The 22,453-nt window shown below is 39.8% G+C and overlaps 1 protein-coding gene across 11 annotated transcripts in view; it reads right to left on the bottom strand.

Moving 5' to 3' along the window:
* eya1 (EYA transcriptional coactivator and phosphatase 1) overlaps positions 1 to 22,453 on the bottom strand; it is a 192,768-nt gene that overhangs the window by 157,713 nt on the left and 12,602 nt on the right. For 10 of the 11 annotated variants that reach the window (XR_011352235.1, XM_069921239.1, XM_069921248.1 and 7 more), the window contains exons 3-4: positions 19,568 to 19,695; positions 3,016 to 3,081 (exon numbers count right to left, since the gene is read on the bottom strand). Coding sequence is in view for 10 of the 11 variants with exons in the window: in XM_069921239.1 (XP_069777340.1) it covers positions 3,016 to 3,081; positions 19,568 to 19,691 (190 nt within the window). In the remaining variant the exon portion in view is untranslated. Of the gene's footprint in view, positions 1 to 3,015; positions 3,082 to 5,087; positions 5,224 to 19,567; positions 19,696 to 22,453 lie in introns of those variants that run through there. The other variant, XM_069921247.1, reaches the window with a different exon arrangement.

Raw genomic sequence — 22,453 nt, 5'->3', positions numbered from 1 at the left:
AATTGTCAGGTATGTTAAAGTTAATCACAGCAGTTCATTGCAAGAATCTTTAATGAAAGCACTTGATTAGCTTTAATGATTCTCTTGACATGAACAGAAATCTTAGTCATGGAGTCAGACAGCGTGGAAACTGGCCTTTCTTCCCATCTTGCCACCCCCCATGCTGCCACTACCCTCCCCCCCCCTGCACTGCTCACCCAGACCCATTCCTCATCCTTTTCACCCCCACCAAGCCTGCGTTTGACCAACATCCCTCTAAACCCATCCTCTTCATGTATCCATCTAAATGTTTCTTGAACATTGCAATAGTATCTGCCTCAACCAACTCCTCTGGCACTAGTTCCACACACCATCATAGAAGCACTATCTACTTCAAAGTGAGAATGCTCATTAATTCACTGCAGTCTCGCTACTGCTGCACAGGTACAAAGAATAAGTTGTTAGTCTGTAAAAATAAATCATTGATTTTGAGCAGCTCTTTGCAAATTTTGCACATTACATGAAAGGCAATCGTTACAGATTTCCAAAGCAACTGGAGAGTAGGTCGACTGGAGTTGAAGTGGTGGTGTAACCTCTCATCCTGGACCCACTGCAATTGAATACCAAACACAGATGGTCTGAGAATGACCTGTCTTTTCTCCATGTTACCTCCCTGTCTCTGCATGGCCTGTGAAATAGAATCCTGCAAATCTCCAGCAAATCAAACTGGCTGACAGCATATCCAGAGGGAGCCTCATCTTTGCCAGCATCTGCCAAGTCTCTGTCCACTGCCAGCTGTTGTACCTATAAATCCATTTCCTTCCCCTGCCGATAAAGTTTTTAAAAAAAATGACAAGACCGAGTAAGAAATAGCAGATGACAAAGTATCCAAATCTCTCCAAAAAGTGACGTCACAGATAAATAGGGTAGCAAAGAGAGCTTTTGATATATTAGCTTTCATAAATCAAATTATTGAGTGTAGGAGTTGGGATGTTATGGTAAAGTTGTACAAGTCATTGGTAAAGGCAAATTTGAAGTATTGTATGCAGTTTTGGTCACCTAACTGCAGCAGGATTAAGACTGAAAGAGTGCAGAGAAGATTTACCAGGATGTTGGCCAAACTTCATGAACTGAGTTACAGGGAAAGGATAAATAGGTTGGGACTTTTTTCCCCCCTGGAATGTAAAAGAATGAGGGGAGATTTGGAGGTATTTCAAATTATGAGGGAGACAGACAGAGCAAATGTAGGTAGGTTTTTTTTCCACTGAGAGTAGGTGAAATACAAACCAGAGGAGATGGGTTAAGGATGAAAGGAGAAAGTTTAAATGGAACATTAGGGGGAACCTCTTCACACAGAGAGTAGTTGAAGTGTGGAAAGAGTTGTCAGCTGAGGTGGTGAATGTGGGGTCAATTTTAATATTCAAGAAAAATTTGGACAGGTATATGGGTGCGAGTGGTATGGAAGAGTAGGGACTGAGTGCAGGTCAGTGAGACTAGGCAAAAAAATAGTTTGACACAGACTAGAAGGGCTGAAGAGCCTGTTTCTGTGCTGTAATGTTCTATCGTCCTCCAGAGCATATTGCAGGACTAGGTTGGAGTAATGCAAACAATGGGATCTTATCTTCAGGATTCCACTGGCATTTGCCACTAGGGTCCAAGTAGTGATTCATGTTAAATCCATTCTGACAGAGCTGGAGTGCAAGTAAATATCAAAATTAGGTGTTGACTGCCCTTGTCCCCCAAAATACAGTAGAAACTCATCACCCACAAACCCACCTTGTAGATGGACAGCTAAAATACACAAGACCAAGTTTCTGGAGGTACAAGTTTTCAGAGACCATGGACAGAAGGAATGTGGCTCTCTGTGCACTCTTAGGGGATGGACTCTGAAGAAGTTTCCATCTACCCCTCCTGTGCCAGGATTCAGAACATGCAATAGCATGCAAGGAATAAAACGGAAATGCTGGCAGCACTTACCCAGTTAGGCCACATTGTGGCAAGGCAAACCAATTGATATTTGGGTCAGTGACCCTCTGTTAAAAGTGGGAAAAGAGTGGAAGAAATACTGTTTCCAAGTTATGGGGAGGAGCGAGGTAAAAAATATAGGTTAGGATAGATCAGGTAAGGAGGACTGTCCATGAGCAAGACATTTTAAAGAAACAGACTGTGAAAGAAATGCAAGCGTGAGAAAGGAAAGTGATGCGAGAACAAATTACCTGAAATTGGAAAATCTATTTTCATACCAGATGGTTCAAGGTGCCTAGATTGAAGATATGAATGTTCTTCTGCTTTGTATTGGGCCTTATTATGGTGGTGGAGTCAACAGATAGACAGGTCTGTACCTGCTCTGTATGTAAGCAATCCAGCTAGTCTCACCTTCCTGCCTTCCAAATACTTACTTAACTCTTCTTCAGAATGCCACCATTGAAATTTGTCTCCATCATCATCCCTGCTCATGCATTCCAGATCCTAACTGCGTATCATGTAAACAAATTCTCTCAGTTCACTTTTTAAAAAAAAAATTACCTTATTTCTCGCTCTCTCCTGGTTCTGACTCCTCTGCCAATCAGAGCAAAAATGGATTTTTTTTTTTAACAATAAGCCACTCAACAAATCAGAAGTTTCCAAAAAAAATTATTATGCAGATGTGACAAAATTCTATTTTTAACCGACAAGAAGCTGTAAAGTGATTTTTGTAATAATTAAATAATCCAAGAGTTTTAAAAAATCTAATTGGACAATCTAACATGGGCATACAGTTGCAAAAATCTGGCAAAACAAATGATAATGGTGGTCTTATTAACAAAATAGTCAAGCAACTTTTATTAATTTTGGAGCAAGATGGAACATAGAAAGTCTCAGTACAAATAAAACAGGCTGTTGGATTATAGATTTCACAAATCACTTTTTTTCGAAGCTCAAAAACACTCTAGAATTGAATTGGTTTAAGGGCTGATTTACAAAGCAAAATTTGACAATCCTATCCTGACAATGGTCGTGCTTAACATGTGGACAGCTTGACATCGTCACTCATACCTGAGAAATTGTCCAAAGTTTCTTCTGTTGCAGCAATTTCACTGTTGCTCATTGGCTCGGTTTTGACTGAAAACAATTAGAGAAAAGATTTTATTAATCTAAAAAAGTTGGATATTTAAAAATTGAGTGTCAAATCCATTAAAATCAAAATAGTAGGTTGTATTTTCCATGTCACACATTGAGAAAATCATTCATTAAAAATGTTTCAATAGAAGGGTAAATAACTGAAAAGTAGAGGCAGTTTCTGACAGATGTGGCACCGGGATTGCTGTAGTTTTCAACTGTATTTGCATTTAGCATTTTTAAAGTTTTCAACAATTATTTGGATGTTCTGCATCCTTTACACTGGTTCTTCAAAGTTTGATTTCTGGCAATGATTATGCACATCCTGACATGAGGCCGCAGATATTCAGGAAAAAAAGTAAAATATCTAAAAGGTGCAAAAATTGTTCCAATCTTCCTTTCTATAGATTAAGGAAATAAATTGCTTAATTTACTGAGACATCAGATCAAGTCCCTTCTTGCATTTGCTCCATTATCTTTGGCTTGGCTTCGCGGACGAAGATTTATGGAGGGGGTAAAAAGTCCACGTCAGCTGCAGGCTCGTTTGTGGCTGACCAGTCCGATGCGGGACAGGCAGACACGATTGCAGCGGTTGCAAGGGAAAATTGGTTGGTTGGGGTTGGGTGTTGGGTTTTTCCTCCTTTGCCTTTTGTCAGTGAGGTAGGCTCTGCGGTCTTCTTCAAAGGAGGCTGCTGCCCGCCAAACTGTGAGGCGCCAAGATGCACGGTTTGAGGCGTTATCAGCCCACTGGCGGTGGTCAATGTGGCAGGCACCAAGAGATTTCTTTAGGCAGTCCTTGTACCTTTTCTTTGGTGCACCTCTGTCACGGTGGCCAGTGGAGAGCTCGCCATATAATACGATCTTGGGAAGGCGATGGTCCTCCATTCTGGAGACGTGACCCATCCAGCGCAGCTGGATCTTCAGCAGCGTGGACTCGATGCTGTCGACCTCTGCCATCTCGAGTACCTCGACGTTAGGGGTGTGAGCGCTCCAATGGATGTTGAGGATGGAGCGGAGACAACGCTGGTGGAAGCGTTCTAGGAGCCGTAGGTGGTGCCGGTAGAGGACCCATGATTCGGAGCCGAACAGGAGTGTGGGTATGACAACGGCTCTGTATACGCTTATCTTTGTGAGGTTTTTCAGTTGGTTGTTTTTCCAGACTCTTTTGTGTAGTCTTCCAAAGGCGCTATTTGCCTTGGCGAGTCTGTTGTCTATCTCATTGTCATCAGATGCTCCATTAACACACATATGAACTAACTTTGAATTATTCAATTAATTGATACATTAGAGCATATCTAATAATTGAGCCAAGAGCATAAAGCTTACAAAGCAATGACTATTTTCTATTTTACTTTATTTCAAATATTGCAATAAATGCAAGAATCCAAATGCTCTATAGTTCTTTTCATCAGGAATTCTATTCAAGTGCCTGTGAGAGCATCATTTATTCTCATTCCAAAGATTTTTAAAATGGTGATTTTATTCAACTAATCCCCAAGTTATTTTTAAAATGCAAAACAAAATGAAATTAGGTTTTATGGATTTGATTAATAAGTTGATATATTCCATGCACTAGAAGATCTCTTAACATCAATTAAATTAATTGAAATGTTATGAGTTTCCACTATTTTACTATTCAAACAAAATAAATACCTTTTAAACAAAATGTCCTCGCTTGTTTATTCATCACTTTCAAATGGCTCCACCATTTCTACAAACAAATTACGGTCCTGATTCCAATTTGACAGATGGCATTATGAATTACTTATTTCAAAATCATAAACTAAAATACAGCACCATAAGATACATAGTGCAGTCAACTTAATTTCTTGGCAAAATATAGATTTTAATCAGTTAACATAAAATAACATTTAATGAAAACTTGCTTGAGGCTGAAACACCATCTCAAAACCATATCCAAAGGGCACAGAGACAACATCAAATAATTAACTGAATCTGTTCATTAGTAGCAGAATTTGAAAAATCTGCAGTGGTTTAAGTTCTTGTACCTGGCAATCAATCTGCTATGGTAAGCATAATCACGCAGTCACCTCAAGGGAGATTGTAAACAAGGAGCCAATCTTGACAAGAGATTTTTTTTTAAAGTTGATGAGAAGAAGATAGATAAAATAACATAGAAGACATGTGATATTTTTCCCCCTTTTCCAGGATGAAATCCATTAAATTCAGAAATCTAGATTAAAACAAAGAAACTTAGTTGTTTAGTTATATCAAGGCTAGGCTTCAAAATTCAGTCATGGTTTAATTATTTCACCAAAGAATAGATACTAGATTCATTGAGAGGTCGACATGTGTTGGGGGAGGGAGGCAGTTTATGAAGGAATGCGAAATCTAAAAGAACAACATGTGGATGCAAGTATATGATTTTTGGAAGGCACTCATCTGGGTTAACGTCTAGGAAGATTTGGGAAATATCTGATTGATGTTCCTACCTCTTGAATTAAAAAATTAAGCCTTTATAAATTGTAACAAGATGCATAAAGAGTATAAAGATTTTTATGCCAAATCTTTACCTTTCATTGCATCTTCTTTCATTTAGTTCCAAGTTCAATTAATGAGCATTAACAAATAATGAAATCTTATTTAGCAAATATCAAACTCCCCATCATTTAAAAAAAAAGGAATTATTTGTTTATACTGCAGTATGCAAGACAGCCTGTACCTTGCAAATAGAAACCAGAATGACATGGGGGTCAGATTCAGACTCCAATTCTCCACCCACCACTGAGCAAAGGGAAAAACAAACATTCTGTGCTGTCTGTAAGGAGTTTGCACATTCTCCCCGTATCTACATGGGTTTCCTATCTCCAGTTTACCTATCTCGGCTGCACCATTTCATCAGATGCAAGGATCGACAATGAGATAGACAACAGACTCGCCAAGGCAAATAGCGCCTTTGGAAGACTACACAAAAGAGTCTGGAAAAACAACCAACTGAAAAACCTCACAAAGATAAGCGTATACAGAGCCGTTGTCATACCCACACTCCTGTTCGGCTCCGAATCATGGGTCCTCTACCGGCACCACCTACGGCTCCTAGAACGCTTCCACCAGCGTTGTCTCCGCTCCATCCTCAACATCCATTGGAGCGCTTACACCCCTAACGTCGAAGTACTCGAGATGGCAGAGGTCGACAGCATCGAGTCCACGCTGCTGAAGATCCAGCTGCGCTGGATGGGTCACGTCTCCAGAATGGAGGACCATCGCCTTCCCAAGATCGTGTTATATGGCGAGCTCTCCACTGGCCACCGTGACAGAGGTGCACCAAAGAAAAGGTACAAGGACTGCCTAAAGAAATCTCTTGGTGCCTGCCACATTGACCACCGCCAGTGGGCTGATAACGCCTCAAACCGTGCATCTTGGCGCCTCACAGTTTGGCGGGCAGCAACCTCCTTTGAAGAAGACCGCAGAGCCCACCTCACTGACAAAAGGCAAAGGAGGAAAAACCCAACACCCAACCCCAACCAACCAATTTTCCCTTGCAACCGCTGCAATCGTGTCTGCCTGTCCCGCATCGGACTTGTCAGCCACAAACGAGCCTGCAGCTGACGTGGACTTTTACCCCCTCCATAAATCTTCGTCCGCGAAGCCAAGCCAAAGATTACATGGGTTTCGAGTTCCCTCCGCCATACAAAATATATTGGGGGTTGTAGTTTAATTGGGTGGCACAGGCTCGTGGGCCGAAAGAGCCTGTTAATGTGCTGCGTCGAAATTTAAATAATGTTTTATCATTTAAAAGACTTTCTTTTAAATTTATTCAATTATTGAAGCCATTTAAAGTCCATTCATAGTATTTTCATAACACCAACCACAAAAAGACTTACTGAGGTCTTCTGGAGGGTAAGGCCTCACAATTTTTTATCAGAGGCCTGAACATCACTCACAGCCAACACCATGGTGCGATGGTTGAGGTAGCAAGCTGGGTCCACAGGGACACAAGCTGGGTCCACAGGGACACAAGCTGGGTCCACAGGGACACAAGCTGGGTCCACAGGGACACAAGCTGGGTCCACAGGGACACAAAATGCAAGTGTGGCTACAGAGTAAAAAGCAGGTGCAACCAAGGACAGAGGGCAGACTGAGCAGGATCTTTTTCAGCTGCGACAACACCACTAGTTTGTGTGCAAATGGAGAATGGAATTCAAAACCGTTTGTGAATTGAAGTTCATCAATATCACAATTGGGACACCAAGATGAGTAACACATTGAGCATTAAAATGAGGAAGCCTGACAGATAATTGTTTTAAATTTTAAAAAATGTAAAATGCAGAAAATATTCTTTCTTGACCACATTTGGTCCCTTGTCTTTGCATCAGCTGCATCTGGCACCAGTTGCACAAACCCATTCATGTGAAATACCCATTTTATTTTCCTTTCATAAATGTTGATGAACTGGACTCAAAGAATAGTAAGTAATCTCAACTGAGAACATGAAAACAATTCTCAACTTCTTAGAACTAAACTTGTATTCCTTTGGATCCAGACTTTTTTTCTATTTGTATAAAAGGGACATTTTCATGTCTAGGCAGAGCATACAATATTTATTTAATTCTTGATTAACTGCGGTCTTGGGTGGCGTAGTGAAACTTAGTGACACGTGGTGCATTTTTGCACATGTTCAAAGAGGATTGGTGGTGTTCAGTTTAAATAGCATTACATTTGGTGACTTGGCATACACTAATCAACTGAACTAAAATATATTAAGAATTATGAATGAATAAATGAAGAAAGAATTATATGTACCTAAATCTTCAAAAGGGAGTGCTAAAACTGTGCATTAGGAATACTAGTGAATGAAGAGGCATCTTAAAATTATATTTCTGAAACAGAACGTGCTCCCTCCAAGTAGTTTTAAAGTTCATCAATTTTTTTAAACTAGTAATCCAATTTTACTTTGTTGATTAATGTTTTTACTACTGATTTAATGGATACTTGACAATTAAATGGTAGAAATCAAACTAAAATACATTTTATTTAAATGGCGGGACGGTCGGAGCTGCTGCAAAGGCATTGCTGTTGCTGGTGCAGACCCATGGAGAGTGGGCCGTGAAGTCACAGTGCTCCCCTGCAGGGTCCAATCGCCAGTCCAACCGTCACCAGCTCTGTATAGGCTTTACGTGGCCTGTTAAAGGAGCTGATGATAGTTTATTTTAAAATCCCAAGGTGGCGGCACCTACGATTGGCAGTGGCCACAAGGGGCTGCAGACTCAAGGGAAGTGGAAGTCTGACACAGGGCACCAGAAAACAGGGAGGTCATCGCCTGTTTAAGAATGAGAAGCTGAGGAGATGACCCAGAGGATGGTGACCTTGGTGGCAGATCAGTGAGGGGTTTTGAGGGTGAATAACAGCTGGCGGGCTGTTGATGACCCAAGGTAAGTAACACGTGCAGGCTGTGGCTGCTGGCGACTGCAGTCAAATGACTCTCACCAGGCTGTGGACTGCTGGAGATTGGCTTGTGATTGGTTGAAGGGGATAACAGGTATCGGAACAGAGATGGAAGACGGTGCTGAAGGCTTACAAGTTGGGTCAGAGATGTGCATCTGGAGGTTGGGTTGCTGATCATTTGAACTGTGCTGCAACTCATTTAGCTTCGTAGCTTCAATCAATAAAAGTGCACATGTAGTTGCATCATTAATGTGCCCTGAAAGTATTAGTTCAATTCACAAAATAAGAAAAAAGGATGAAATCCAGCTTTTCTGAGTTGCTGAACTGAATTTCTTAGATCTTATGGAAGAAAACATTTTGGTAGAACTTCAGTTGAAGAAACTAAATAATCAAATAAGGAAATAAACTGAATTGACCTAAAGACCTTCCATTTCTTGGTTTATACCTAGAACGCTTCCACCAGCGTTGTCTCCGCTCCATCCTCAACATTCATTGGAGCGCTTTCATCCCTAACGTCGAAGTACTCGAGATGGCAGAGGTCGACAGCATCGAGTCCACGCTGCTGAAGATCCAGCTGCGCTGGGTGGGTCACGTCTCCAGAATGGAGGACCATCGCCTTCCCAAGATCGTGTTATATGGCAAGCTCTCCTCTGGCCACCGTGACAGAGGTGCACCAAAGAAGAGGTACAAGGACTGCCTAAAGAAATCTCTTGGTGCCTGCCACATTGACCACCGCCAGTGGGCTGATATCGCCTCAAACTGTGCATCTTGGCGCCTCACAGTTCGGCGGGCAGCAACCTCCTTTGAAGAAGACCGCAGAGCCCACCTCACTGACAAAAGGCAAAGGAGGAAAAACCCAACACTCAACCCCAACCAACCAATTTTCCCCTGCAACCGTGTCTGCCTGTCCCGCATCGGACTTGTCAGCCACAAACGAGCCGGCAGCTGACGTGGACATTTACCCCCTCCATAAATCTTCGTCCGCGAAGCAAAGCCAAAGAGAAGAGATATTCTCATAGATATGAGTGATTATCACAAAAAGTAGTAAAGCTTGATCCAATGTAATAAAATAGACAATGCAGAAACAATTAAGTATTGCAAATTATATTGTATAATCACACATTAGGCAATTGGCTAACACATACAGTACATTTTCTTGCCTGGAGGTTTGTGGAAATGAAGCACACATATCAAAGAATCCAGACATTTAAGCTTTATGAATCAGGCACTTCCAGTGAACAGCCTTTTACCCCTATGCCGTCCCTGGAATTTCTTGAGCATATAAACTCCAATACAAAATTCACCATAACATTCTTTATTTACCATTCAATAAAAGTTGTCTCTATTTTTTTTCCATGTAATTGTAATCTCTCTTTTGAAGATTAAAAAAAATTATTGAATGGTAAATAGAACCATAGAATGCTACAACACAGAAAACAGGCTAGATGGCCCTTCTAGTCTGTGCCAACCACCACTCTGTTGGTCCCATTGACCTGTTCCCATTCCATAACCCTCCAGATCACACCCATCCATATATTTATCCAATTGATTCTCAAAATGCAAGATAAAGCCCACATACACATCAGAAGGCAGCCCATTCCACATTCCCACCACTCTGAGTGAATAACATTCCCCCAATGTTCCCTCTAAATCAATGGTTCTCAACCTTTATCTTTCTACTCACATACCACCTTAAGTAATCTCTATGATTAGTAAGGGATTGCTTAAGGTGGTACGTGAGTGGGAAGGTTGAGAATCATTGTTCTAGACCAAATTATTATTGAAATATATTGCTTTAGAAAAATCGTCATTGGCCCATTTCCTTTGGAGTTATGAGAGTTAAGAGAGAGAGAAGAGAAGAGGTATGATTAAAACAGTGACTTTCAAACTTTTTCTTTCCACCCACATACCACCATAAGCAATCCCTTACTAATCACAGAGCACCTATGGCATAGGGAATACTTAAAGTGTATGTGAGTGGGGGAAAAAAAAGTTGATAGCCACTGCCCTAAACCTTTCCCCTTTCAGCTTAAAATTTTGACCTTCCGATTTATCTCCCCCAATTTAAGCTTACTCACATCCATTCAGTCAATACCTCTCACATTCTTGTAAACTTTATCAAATCTCCCTTCATCCTTCTATGCTCTAAGATATAAAGTCCTAACCTGTTTAATCTTTCCCTGTAACTCAACTCCTGTCAACATCCTAGTAAATCTTCTCTGCACTCATTGTAAATCTTATTGATATCCTTCCTATAGTTTAGCGAAAAGGAACTGCACAAATATTCCAAATTTGGCCTCACCAATGTCTTAAACAACTTCAACATAACATCCCAACTCCTATACTCAATACTTCGATTTATAAAGGCTAAGGTGCCAAAAGCTTTCTTTACAACTGTCCACCTTCAGGGAACAATGTATCTGTATCCCCAAATCTCTTTGCTTCTCCACATTCAGTGCCCTACCATTTACTGTACATATCCTACCTTGGTTTGCCCTTCCAAAATGCATCACCTCACACATGTCTGCATTAAGCTCCATCTACCATTTTTGGCCCATTCTCCCAGTTGGTCCAGATCCATCTGCAAGCTTTGAAAAATCATCCTCACTGGCCATTACACCTCCTATCTTTGCGTCATCAGCAAACTTGCTGATCCAATTTACCACATTATCATCCAGATCACTGATTATAGAGAACAAACAACAATGGTCCCAACACAGATCCTTGAGTCACATCACTTATCACAGGCCTCCAGTCTGAGAAGCAACCATCCATTACCACTCTCTGTTTTCTCCCACGTAGTCAATTTCGAATCCAGTTTACAACCACTCCATGGATACCTAATGTCTTAACCTTCTGAACTAACCTCCCATGTGGGACCTTGTCAAAGGCCTTACTAAAGTCCATGTAGACAACATCCACAGCTTTTCTTTCATCTGCTTTTGTGGTAACCTCCTCGAAAAACTCTACAAGATTTATTTAAAAAACTTACCACACATAAAGTAATGCTGACTGTCCTTAATCAGCCCATGGCTGTCCAAATACCTATATATCCTATCTCTCAGAAATCCTTCCAATAATTTACCTGCTTCTGATGTCAGGCTCACCAGCCTATAATTACCTATTTTATTTTTGGAGCCTTTTTTAAACTATGGGACAACATGAGCTACCCTCCAATTTTGAATACATCTGCTAGGGTCCTTTCAATTCTACACCAGTCTTCCTCAAGGTCCAAGAGAATATCATATCTGGCCCAGGGGAACTATCTACCTTTATTCGCTGTAAGGCAGCAAGCACTTCCTCCTCCTTAATCTCCGTATGTTCCATGACACTTCTGTTTTCTTTCCTTCCTTCATTTCTTATGCACTCTGCCAGTTTCCTGAGTAAGATCTCCCCTATTACGCGAGGCTCTACTCTGTTCCTCTATGGGGACCAATTTTGTCCCTTACTATCCTTTTACATTTAAAATACTTGAAAAAAACCCTTTGGGTTTACCTTTACATCATCTGCCAAAGCAACCTCATGTCTTCTTTTTGCCTTCCTGATTTCCTTCTTGAGTATTTTCTTGCATTTTCTGTACTCTTCAAGAACCTTATTAGCTCCTTGTTGCTATACACCTCCTCCTTCTTCTTAACCAGATCACCAAAATCCCTTGAAAAACAGTGTTCCCTATTCCAGTTAATGTTGCCTTTAATCCTGACAGGAACAAGCAAACTTTGCACTCTCAAAGTTTCACCTTACTGAACACATCATTGCCAGAAAACAACTTATCCCAATCATTCCTCCTAGATCCTTTCTCATTTCCACGAAGTTTGGCTTCCTCCAATTTAGAATCCCAACATGAGGACCAGACTTATCCTTTTCCATAATTAACATGAAGCTCATGACATTATGGTTACTGGACCCAAAATGTTCGCCTACACGTACATCTGTCTTATTCCCTAATAGGAGATCCTATATTGCAGCCTCTCTCATTGGTACATATAATGTGTGTGTATGTGTATGTGCAAACCGTGCATCTTGGCGCCTCATAGTTCGGCGGGCAGCAACCTCCTTTGAAGAAGACCGCAGAGCCCACCTTACTGTCAAAAGACAAAGGAGGAAAAACCCAACACCCAACCCCAACCAACCAATTTTCCCTTGCAACCGCTGCAACCGTGTCTGCCTGTCCTGCATCGGACTTGTCAGCCACAAACGAGCCTGCAGCTGACATGGACATTACCCCTCCATAAATCTTCGTCCGCGAAGCCAAGCCAAAGAAAGAAAAAAAAATATATACATACATATACATATATATACACACACACACACACACACACACACACACACACACACACACACACACACACACACACACACACACACACACACACACACACACACACACACACACACACACACACACACACACACACACACACACACACATATATATAGATTTAGAAAACTTTCCTGAATGCATTTGACAAACTTCAAGCCATCCAGTCCTTTTACACTATGGGAGTCCCCATGAATATATGGTAAGTTAAAATCTCCTACTATCACAACTTTCTGCTTCTTACATTGTTCTGCTATCTCTCTACAGATTAGCTCCTCCATTCTCTGACTATTGGGCGGTCTGTAATACAATCCTATTAATGTGGTCACGCCTTTCCTGTTCCTCAATTCCACCCATTTGGCCTCTGTTGACAAACCATTCTAGCTGCCCTGACTTTGCACAACTGAGTTATTTTACCTGTCTAGCAATGCCATTCCTCCCCCTTTCATACCTCCCCTTCTAACACGTCTGAAGCAATGGAACCCCAGAATATTAAGCTGCCAGTCCTGCCCATCCTGTAAACAAGTCTCACTAATAACAATCATATGTGTCAATCCATACCTCAAACTTGTCGGTGTTTCTAACAACACTCCTTGCATTAAAATAAATACACAAGAAAATTTCTATCACGTACAAACCTTTGATTTCTGTCTATACATGCAGTCCTCACATGACCTTTATCCTCCTTCTCACAAGATGCTCTAACATTCTGGTACCCCTGACTCTGAAAATCTAGTTTAAATAACAAACCTACCCGCAAGGATATTAATCTCATTCCTGACAGTACAGATCCCATCTTCCCTGGAATGAGGAATATTATGGTGAATTTTATATTAGAGTACATATGATTCAGTTCATCATTAATTTGTCTATTTTCTATGTATTACCCTTGGTTGCAGACTACTGCAGCACAAAAAGGAGCCTGCCTTCATCAACATCAATATTTACTCTTAATAGTAAACTTCACTTTGCTGTAAAACTATTAAGCTAAATTTTCAAGTACATAAAATACAGTATTGCAATAGACGCAGCCATGTCTATTTTAGAACTCATTAGATTTTCACAAGATAATGGAACAGAAGTAGGCCATTCAGCCCATTGAGTCTGCTCTGCAAATCCACCCTGAGCTAAACCATTCTCACATCTAGTTTCGGTCTTTTCCCTATATCCTTTGATACCCTAATTAGATACCTATCGATCTAGTCTTTAAACTCCCCCAATGATTGGGCCTCGACAGCTGTATGTGGAAACGAATTCCAGAAATCCACAACCCTCTGACTAAAGAAATTTCTCATCTTGGTTTTAAATTGGTTCCTTCTAATTCTAAGACTGTGCTCTCTTGTCCTGGATTCACCCTCCAAGGGAAACATTTTATTCACATCTAATCTGTCCAAACCTTTGAGCATTCTTTTATAGTCCCTCAAATATAGTCCAAGAGCTGATAAATGTTCCTCTTATGTTAGCCATTGCATTCCAGGAATCATCCTGGTAAATCTTCTCTGAACTCTCTCTAATATCATTACATTCCTTCTAAGACAACGGACCCAAAACTGCACACATTACTCCAAATGAGCCTCATCAACACGTCTTTAGTCTTGTACACTATTCCTCTTGAAATGAATGCCAACATAGCTTTTGTCTTCTTTACTGCTGATCCAACCTGGTGATTAACCTTGAGGTTATCCTGCACAAGGACCCCCAAGTCCCTTTGCACTTCCAGATTTTGAACTTTTCCCCCATCCAAATAATAATCTACCTCTTCCAAAATGTACAACCATACATTTCTCAACATTTGATCTCATCTGCTATATCTTTGCCCACTCTCCTAAGCTGTCCAAATCTCTCTACAACCTTTCAGTTTCTTCAACACTTCCTACTTCACACCTATCTTGATGTCATCTGCAAATTTAGCCACAAAACCATTCAATCCATAATCTAAACCATTTAATCCATAATCTAAATCATCAATCTACAATGTAAAGAGAAGTGGCTCGAACACCAACCCCTGCGGAACACCACTAGTAACCGATAAGAAACCAGATCAGGATCCCTTTATTCCCACCCTTTGCTTTCTGCCTATCAGCCAATGCTCCACCTGATCTAATATCTTTCCTGTAATTCCATGGGCTCTCCTCTTATTAAGCAGCCTCTTATGCGACACCTTATCGAAGGCCTTTTGAAAATCCAAATACACAACATCCACAGCCTCTCCCTCGTCCATCCTACTTGAGATTATCTCAAAAAATTTCAAAAGGTTGGTCAAGCAGTATCTTCACTTCATGAAACCTATCATGTCATGCACCTCGAGGTATTTCATAACCTCGTCCTTGAGAATTGACTCCAATAACTTTCCAACGACCAATGTCAGACTGATAGGCCTATAATTTCCTTTTTTCTGCCTCCTTCCTTCCTTAAACAGCAGAGCTACATTTGTGACCTTCCAAACCTCTGGAACCATGCCAGAGTCTTATCAATTTCTGGAAAAACATTTCCAATCCCTCCACAATCTCCAAAGCCATCTCTTTCAGAATCCATGGGTGCACCTCATCCGGTTCGGAAACTTATCCATCTTTAGTCCATTCAGCTTACAAAACACCATCTCTCTTGTATTCCTGACTGTACTTAATTCTATTCCCTGACACATATATCAGGTTTATTGCTATTGTCTTCCTCAGTGAAGACTGACACAAAATACTCATTTAGTTCCTCTGCTATCTCTTTGTTATGCATCATAATTTCTCCAACATAATTTTCAATCTTATATCTACCTGTCTCTTTTACTCTTTATATATTTTAAAAAACAGAATCCTTTTATGTTATTTGCCAACTTCCTTTCAAAATTCATCTTTTCTTTCCTAATGACTTTCTTTGTCTCTTTCTGTAAGTTTTTTAAAGTTTTCAAGTCCTCAGTTTTTCCACCAACTTTTACTTCCTTGTATGCCATTCCTTTGGCTTTTCGTCTTGACCTCTATTTGTGCCATTTTTCCCATTCATAATTTTCTTTTTTCTTAGAATATATCTTTATTTCTTGTACAAATATCATCCAATTCTGCTCTGCCGTTCCTCCATCTAGCTTATTTTCCAGTCATTTTGGGCCAGTTCCTCTCTCATACCACTGTAATTTCTTTTGTTCCACTGAATTACTGACACACCTGATATCATCTTTTCCTTTTCAAATTTGACACTGAACTCAATCTTATTATGATCACTACTTCCTAAGGGTCCATTACTTTTAATTGCTTAATCACCTCAGGTTCATTACACATCACCCAATCCAAAACTGCCAATTCCTGGTGGGTTTATTGACAAGCTGTTCCAAAAAGCCATCTCTGAGGCATTCTACAAACTCCCTCTCTTGAGATCCAGTACCTTCCTGACTTTCCCAATCCCTTTCATGTTAAAATCCCCCATAACAATTTGACATTTTCTTTCTGACACACTTTTTCTATTTCAAACTGTGATTCGTAGTCTTCCTCCTGGCTGCTTTTTGGGGGCCCCTGTACATAAATACTAATAGGGTCATTTACCCTTGCTATTTCTTAACTCAACCTATAAGAATTCTGCCACTTCTGACCCTATGTCCTTTTTTTCTAGTGAGTTAATATCATTGCTTATCATCACCGCCACACCACCCATTCTACCTACCCGCCTTTCTTTCCTAAATACTGTGTTCCCTTGGACATTCAGCTCCCAGTCACATCCATCATTCATGCCTTGGTGATGACCACAACGTCATATCTTTTAATCTGTAGTTGTACATGGTCATCTTAGTTCCTAATGCTCTATGCGTTCAAGTACAGTACCATTAGATCAGTATCTGTTACTGATTTGCTGTATTTCTATTAAGCTGCAATCTATCCTGTCTTTCCACCTGCCTGTCCTTTTTGTCATCTTTGCTGCACATTATTTTTGACATTTTTCTATTTTCCTACTTCTTGACCCCCAACACCCTGGCTCCCTTCTACCCTAACCTCTGCACTCTCATTCTGATTCCCACCTCTGCCCCCCCCCCCCCACCAAACTAGTTTAAACCCTCCCCAACAGCTCTAGCAAATGTGCCTGCAAAGATATTGGTTCCCCTCCAGTTCAAGTGCAGCCTGTCCCTTTTGTAGAAGTCAAATCTTCCCCAGAAGAAATCTCAATGATTCATAAATCTGAACCTCTGCCCCCTGCACTATTTCTTCAACCACACATTTATCTGCCTCAACTTCCGGTTTCCTACCCTCTCTGGCACATGGTACAGACAGAAATCCTGGGATTACTACCTTTGAGGTCCTGTTTTTTAACTTCATTCCTAACTCCTTATATTCTCTCTTCAGGACCTCATTCCTACTCCTATCTCTGCTTAGAATTAAAATTACTTTGACTCTCTAATAGCAATGCCCCCATCTGCAGTGTAAACATTATTTTCCAGAGGAGAACACGAAAATCCAAACCATGAACATGATTATTAACTTATATCTTAATAACAGATTTCAATCCCATTAATTCCTGATTAAAAAAAGCCTACAACCATAGTTGTTCCCATAATTCTGAAGAAATATCAATTTTAAGAGTGGACACTGTTTCTTTGAATATGCTTTCTTCCTTGCTGTAATTTCAGCTTTTTGGATTTAGAATTTATTACAAATTGTTGTGCAACCAATTCCCATTCCTGTAAACAGTTATTTTAACAGCCTTGTAAATTTTGGAAGGCTCCATTCCCAGTGTGGTGTCAAGCCCAGAGTATGTGGATCCAAGTTTGGGGCAAGAATATCAGGACAATCCTCACACACAATTCCCTGACCCATGGCCTTATAGGCAAAATTATGTTGAACATTTGGGTTTATCATAAAACTAAGTGTCCAGTTGATGAGTCTGTACTGGGAAAGAGAAGTGCATACATCCTAAACCTAAGGAATTTCTTCTGTGCACCAAATGGTACAAGACCACATTTTGGGTTTTATTCTCACTCTCCTTTTTTGCTACACTGAGTAGATAGAGAACATTTTTTGCTTATGGGTTATAAATCTCCCAATCTTCTTAATAACATCATGAATATATTGCAGCTATAACAAAGAGCTGACTCTCAGGATGTATATGACATTGGTCACGGGTGACTTGCTCAGAGGTGCTCGGTTCAGCACCTCTCTGGATTTACAACATGGATTCTTCAAAATGACTACTTTGAAATGACAGACTGGAGCAGTTTCAGAGAGGTGGCTAACTGCAGTGGCCATGTAAACATCAAGGAGTACACGACCTCAATGGCTGACTGGTTACATCAGCAAGTGCATTGAAAGTGTTATGGAGATCAAATGCTACACAACCGGGGCTAACCAGAAACCATGGTTGGACACAGAGGTCCGTGCACTTCTCAGATCTCGCGATTCTGCTTTCAAGACAGGAGACAGGATGGCACTAGGATCAGCCAATCATGTGAGGATCAAATAAAATACATAAATCATATAACAGATGTATACAGCGCATCAATCTAACTTATTCAAGTTCTGTTCATAGAGGTATCACAGATTTGGGCACCCAATTAACCTCATTCTAACTACTATGCAGTCACCTATATATTTCACCATAAATGTCTTCAGATGCCCATTGTGATACTTTCAAAAGGGTCAGAGTAAATGTTATTAAATTTATCACTGTGCCATCACTATATGTGCAGACAATCACAATCTCATCTGTAAACATTATTCTAATTACAGATAGAGTGCACTGGTCAAACTCCTCCCCACCACTGAGATTATAGAGAGGTTACATTCCTTAATTAATCTCGATAACTGTAGTATTACCGGTGACCACTGATGTTGAAAACAGTAGTCTTTAATTTTAGTTCAGCTGTTAGGATTTCCATCAAAAATACACTTTAAAAAAAAATCTTTCCCTCCATTGTTGGACAGTTGGTGGTTTTACATTTCTCCATAATACTGCAATCATCTTCGTTGTGAACAGCAGCAACACCCCAAGTAAACAGGCCTGGTTTTTGGTATCTATATCCTCTGGAGTTATTCCCAGTATAAAATATGGTGGCTCCAAAGGTAGATCTACCCCCATAATCTGCTTAATTTTCACCTGAATATCTCTCCAATATTGACATAGTTTGGGACTGTGCCAAAATATATGAGTATGATTGCCAATCTAGCCATATTCTCTCCAACATAATTCTGAGGTGCAACTGTATTTTGCAAACACATGAGGGGTGTTAAATACTCTCATTTTAATTTTCCATTCAAACGCTCTCCAAGTAGGGCATAACACATTCTATTATCTATTTAATTAGACCACAGATATCATTTCCTTTTCTCAAACTTGTTTACGACCTTTGGAAAGAACACTTTAGGGACAAAAACTCTTGTGATAAGATTTTTGCTAGACTTATGGCATATTTACTCAATGAGTTTTGCCGGAAGTACAATTCTTGGCAGAAAGTGGGCAACCAATATCCAAAATAAGGTGTAAATATAAAAGAAATCAATTCTGCTTGTTCAGTATGGATATATTCTACATACAAGTGCACACAGAAATTCTCAGTTCCAGAGTTGCTTTCATCTCCCAACCAGATGAAGAACCAGGTTATGCACTGCTTTCAGATAATCCCACCTTCACCCAGTTGCCAAGAGTTTGATTAAAGGCATGGATGAAAGTGAACAATTTTTTCAAAAAGCATTTTGAAAAAAATTGCACATGAGGCTTGAAAGGAAATATCAAATGAATGTATGATCCCCAAATTTGTTTTATTTCCCAGCACCTCAGAGATTATTAAACACTCACCTTCTGTGCCATTTGGGATGATGGAATTATTATTAATGCAGGAGTTGTCAAGTTTTGGACCATTGGGAGACTCACTACTTCCACTTAGTCGACCTTGTGGACTTGCTAGATCCTGCATTTCCATAGACCTAAAATGAATAAATAGTTTTTTTTGTTTAAAAAGGAAATGAAATTTTAAATTTCAATCAAGTTAAAAGGAAGTCAAAATTTAGTTGACTTGTTTATTTACACACGAACGTGTTTAAATAGAACATTTCCCATACATACAAATCAGCTAGCAATTTGTTCACAGAGCTCTTAAAAAGGCATTGTACTTTTAAAGTTAATCCAGAATGTATTATTTTGTACAAATTTTCAAATGCCTGCTGCCTTTCTCGAAATTCTTCCACTCATTTTAAGGCAGGGTTTTTGCTCTTGCCACACTTTTTACTCGTTTAAAACTCTCAAAAGACATGCTAAATACAAGTCATAATTATTTGAAGTGATTTTCAAACTTGTTTATGTAAATAATTCCAATTTTTACTTGCACCCAGAACAAATAGGTTTCAATAACCATATTTCTTCTGTACCAACACAAAATGACAACACTCAAAATGCATTTGTTTTTAAATCTTGACTGAAATCTGCATCAATTTCACATGTGAATTTCAAGGCCAAATCTTTCAGGTTCCCTGCCTTAGGACATGTCAGCAGCTGCTGATCTGTGCCATGCTTATAGTTTCCTGGTTACCACTGCATTAGGGAAGTCAGTGAAACTCCATCTTCAAGGGCATAAGACCACTTTTCCTGCAGTTGACAAATAGGTGCATGCAACCATGTACCCTCTCTCACACCAGTCCACCCAGGTTCTCTCAAACTCTGTTCACTTTCTTCATTCCTCCTACCTGGTTACCTAGACTCTTTACTTTCCCAACTTGCTTCCATCTGCCCATCACCCTCAGAACTGGCTTTCATTCTTCTCCCTTGGTTCCACTTTTTCTATCCCTATCCCCACCCACCCATTTTCCCTCCCTTATCTGGTTCCACTTATTACTCTTGACCATCTGTCTCCACTCTCCTTGCTCTATGTACCCATTTTTACTTTCCTCTCACATTTTCCACCCATCTACCACCATCCAACTTCTATCTCAACAAATCTTTCTCCCTTTCAACTTCATCTCCCCAACATTTAGCACATCTCACCCACATGCAGATCCAACTGACACCCAGCAGCTTCCATCTCATCCCTCTCAGTCCCGATGTAGAACCTCAACCATTAATTTGCTTCCACAGTCCTTTAACTGTTTTTTATGCTTCATACCCCAGCTTCTGCAATCTCATGTCCCCATTCTTCCCAAGTTTGCTTGATTGTTGATCTGAAAAGGTTTCCTTGATCTCAAAAGAGGGAAAAAAAACATGCCTCCTACAGGCTGTCAAAGTTGGAAGGGAGTTTATCTGAGCTGGCTGCAAAGACTACATTTGCTAGGTTACAAGAAATTCCAATACCATCAAAAAAGGATCCTTACATTGATGTGATGTTATGCAGAAAAATCTGACAATATCGCTCTGTGAACATTGCAAATTAAATTCTCAGACACTGCGATTGTAGTAAAAACACACCAAAATGCTGGAGGAACTCTGCTGGTCTTTTCAGCGTCTATAGGAGATGATGATATATCACATTTTGTGCCTGAGCACTTCATCAAGGAATAAGCCAGAAACAGGAAAGCAATATTTCACTTGTGAATCTGCAGGGTTCACCTACTGCATCCGGTCAGTGCTCCTGTTATGGTCTCTTCTATATTGGAGAGACTGGTTGCAGACTTTGATGACCACCTCAGCTCTGCCCGCTGCAATAGTATGGATCTCCCAGTGGCAACCCATTTCAATTTTCCACCCCATTCTCTTGCTGATATACCCGAGTATGGTCTCATGCACTGCCAGACTGAGATCACCAGTAAATTGGAGGAACAGCACCTCATCTTCTGTCTGGGAACCCTCCAACCGGATGGCATTAATATCGACTTCTCCGGCTTTCGTCCCCCCGCCCCCCACCACCCTTCCCATCTCTGTCTCTCCATTCCATCTCCTTTCACACACCTTTTGTTGTTTTTTTTTAAACTTTATTTATGCGTTCAAAATACAGATAGTAAATAACATATACAACAATAAACCAAAAACATGAATGTTATATTTTATAGAAATAAAATGAAAAAAATAAGAAATAAAACCCTCCCCCCCTTCAGCCAGCTCTCCTAAGGAGAGTCATAAAGGAAAAAAAAAATTAAGGAAAAATTAAACATACATATTAAAATCTAATCAATATAAATTGAAATGTAAATATTCTGAATATAACAACCACTTACTAATAAAAAAGCTATAATTATCACGTGAAACATATGTAATTTTTTCCATTATTAAACAGTATGTCATCTCATTATGCCATCTATTAATATCAATCATATTTGTATCTTTCCACATACTAATAATACATTTTTTCTCTACAAATAATGCTAAATATATAAAAGCAAGTTGAAATTTATCTAATCCCAAACCTTTCAGAGGTTGCAAACTGCCCAATAAAGATACTATCAGATCTAAAGGTATTTTAATCTTATACAGATTTGGATTTATCCCAACCCTTTTTATCCATACCATCCTATAATATTTAATACATGAATGAAATATAACCCTTCTCTGGTACCTTCATAAGAAAAGTCTCAAATTTAATCATTTCAGATAAATCATAATCTCTACCAAACACACATTTTACCAAAGATCAAATTTAAAAATAAAGAAACAAAGAATTCTTATCAATACCATAGCTGTCCCTCATTGTTACGCTTAATCGAACTGTTTAAACCTCGAACATTAAAAGTAGCAAACCTCATCTTTAACATATCTACT

The sequence above is a fragment of the Narcine bancroftii genome, chromosome 2 (genome assembly GCF_036971445.1).
Source record: "Narcine bancroftii isolate sNarBan1 chromosome 2, sNarBan1.hap1, whole genome shotgun sequence".
In the NCBI taxonomy this organism is placed as follows: Eukaryota; Metazoa; Chordata; class Chondrichthyes; order Torpediniformes; family Narcinidae; genus Narcine; species Narcine bancroftii.
Note: the sequence above shows the minus strand (reverse complement) of the source record. Positions and strands in the feature narration are given on the sequence as shown.